The 1,080-nt window shown below is 59.6% G+C and overlaps 1 protein-coding gene across 9 annotated transcripts in view; it reads right to left on the bottom strand.

The window, feature by feature from the left end:
• The window catches only part of LOC140331810 (uncharacterized), a 10,406-nt gene that overhangs the window by 1,987 nt on the left and 7,339 nt on the right, over positions 1 to 1,080 (bottom strand). For 6 of the 9 annotated variants that reach the window (XM_072413118.1, XM_072413120.1, XM_072413124.1 and 3 more), the window contains 2 exons: positions 861 to 932; positions 219 to 299 (listed from right to left, as the gene is read on the bottom strand). In XM_072413118.1, the coding sequence (XP_072269219.1) occupies positions 219 to 299; positions 861 to 932 (153 nt within the window). The remainder of the gene's footprint in view (positions 1 to 218; positions 300 to 860; positions 933 to 1,080) is intronic. The other 3 variants (XM_072413123.1, XM_072413125.1, XM_072413127.1) reach the window with 1 other exon arrangement.

The raw sequence follows: 1,080 nt of genomic DNA, 5'->3' as shown, positions 1-1,080 counted from the left end.
TGGGGCAGTCTCTGGGGCAGTCTGTGGGGCAGTCTCTGGGGGCGGTCTGTGGGGCAGTCTCTGGGGGCAATCTGTGGGGCAGTCTCTGGGGGCAATCTGTGGGGCAGTCTCTGGGGGCGGTCTGTGTGGGCAGTCTCTGGGGGCAATCTGTGGGGGAAGTCTCTGGGGGCGGTCTGTGGGGCGGTCTCCCCGCCACGTTTACCTTCAGATTTCATTACCTCGGGGCCGTGTTTGCCGCCATTTTTGTTCTTCCATCTTTTGTTTTCCCCTCGGTGGGGTTTCAGGGGTCCGCTGGGGTCCTGCACACAATCAGAGGAGGTGAGGATGACGGGTCCACATTCTGAAGCCCCCTCCCCCTCCCAACCACCAATGGGTGCCCATAGACCAACCTAGTGCAACGATCGGAACATGCCACCCCTGGTGATCCTCCCACTTATTTTGCTGAATCTGCCCCCGGTACTGGCTGTAGGGGTGAATGTACGGGTGAATGTAGGGGTGGGTGTGCCACGATGAGCTGGGGATGTCGGTGACGACCAGCAGGTCAAACCGTTTTGTAATTTCTCTCACTAAACCTAAAAGCCCCCCAGGGGTCCCAGCACGGTGCCCAGGCATACTGGGGGTACTATACATGTCCATGGAGGGGGGGCACGGGGTATTTATTGCCCAAAAGATTCTTAGAAAGTTCCAACTCGTTTCAGAGCTCAAAACCATCAGGGCCAGCAGAAATATTGGGGACCCCCAAATACCCCGACGTCTGAACCCCCGTAAGGGGATCATCGCTGAGCCTGAGCCCAAAATAAGGGGCCACCATTCCCGGGCCCCGTGCACACCCAGACACGTTCATCTGCAGATCTCCTTACCTCGGCTCGGTGCTTGCCGCCATTCTTCTTCCCTCTTCTCTTCCCTTCCCCTCCGGGGGGGTGGCTGGAGTCCTGCACGTGGATGGGGGAGGGGAACGGGGGTACAGTGAGGAGGATGGGCGTTATCAACGTGTAACACCCCCTGCCCACCCCTGATACCCCCTTCCCACCCCCAACACCCCCTGCCCACCCCTGATACCCCCTTCCCACCCCCAACACC

Source organism: Pyxicephalus adspersus, chromosome 5, assembly GCF_032062135.1.
Source record: "Pyxicephalus adspersus chromosome 5, UCB_Pads_2.0, whole genome shotgun sequence".
Taxonomy (NCBI): domain Eukaryota; kingdom Metazoa; phylum Chordata; class Amphibia; order Anura; family Pyxicephalidae; genus Pyxicephalus; species Pyxicephalus adspersus.
Note: the sequence above shows the minus strand (reverse complement) of the source record. Positions and strands in the feature narration are given on the sequence as shown.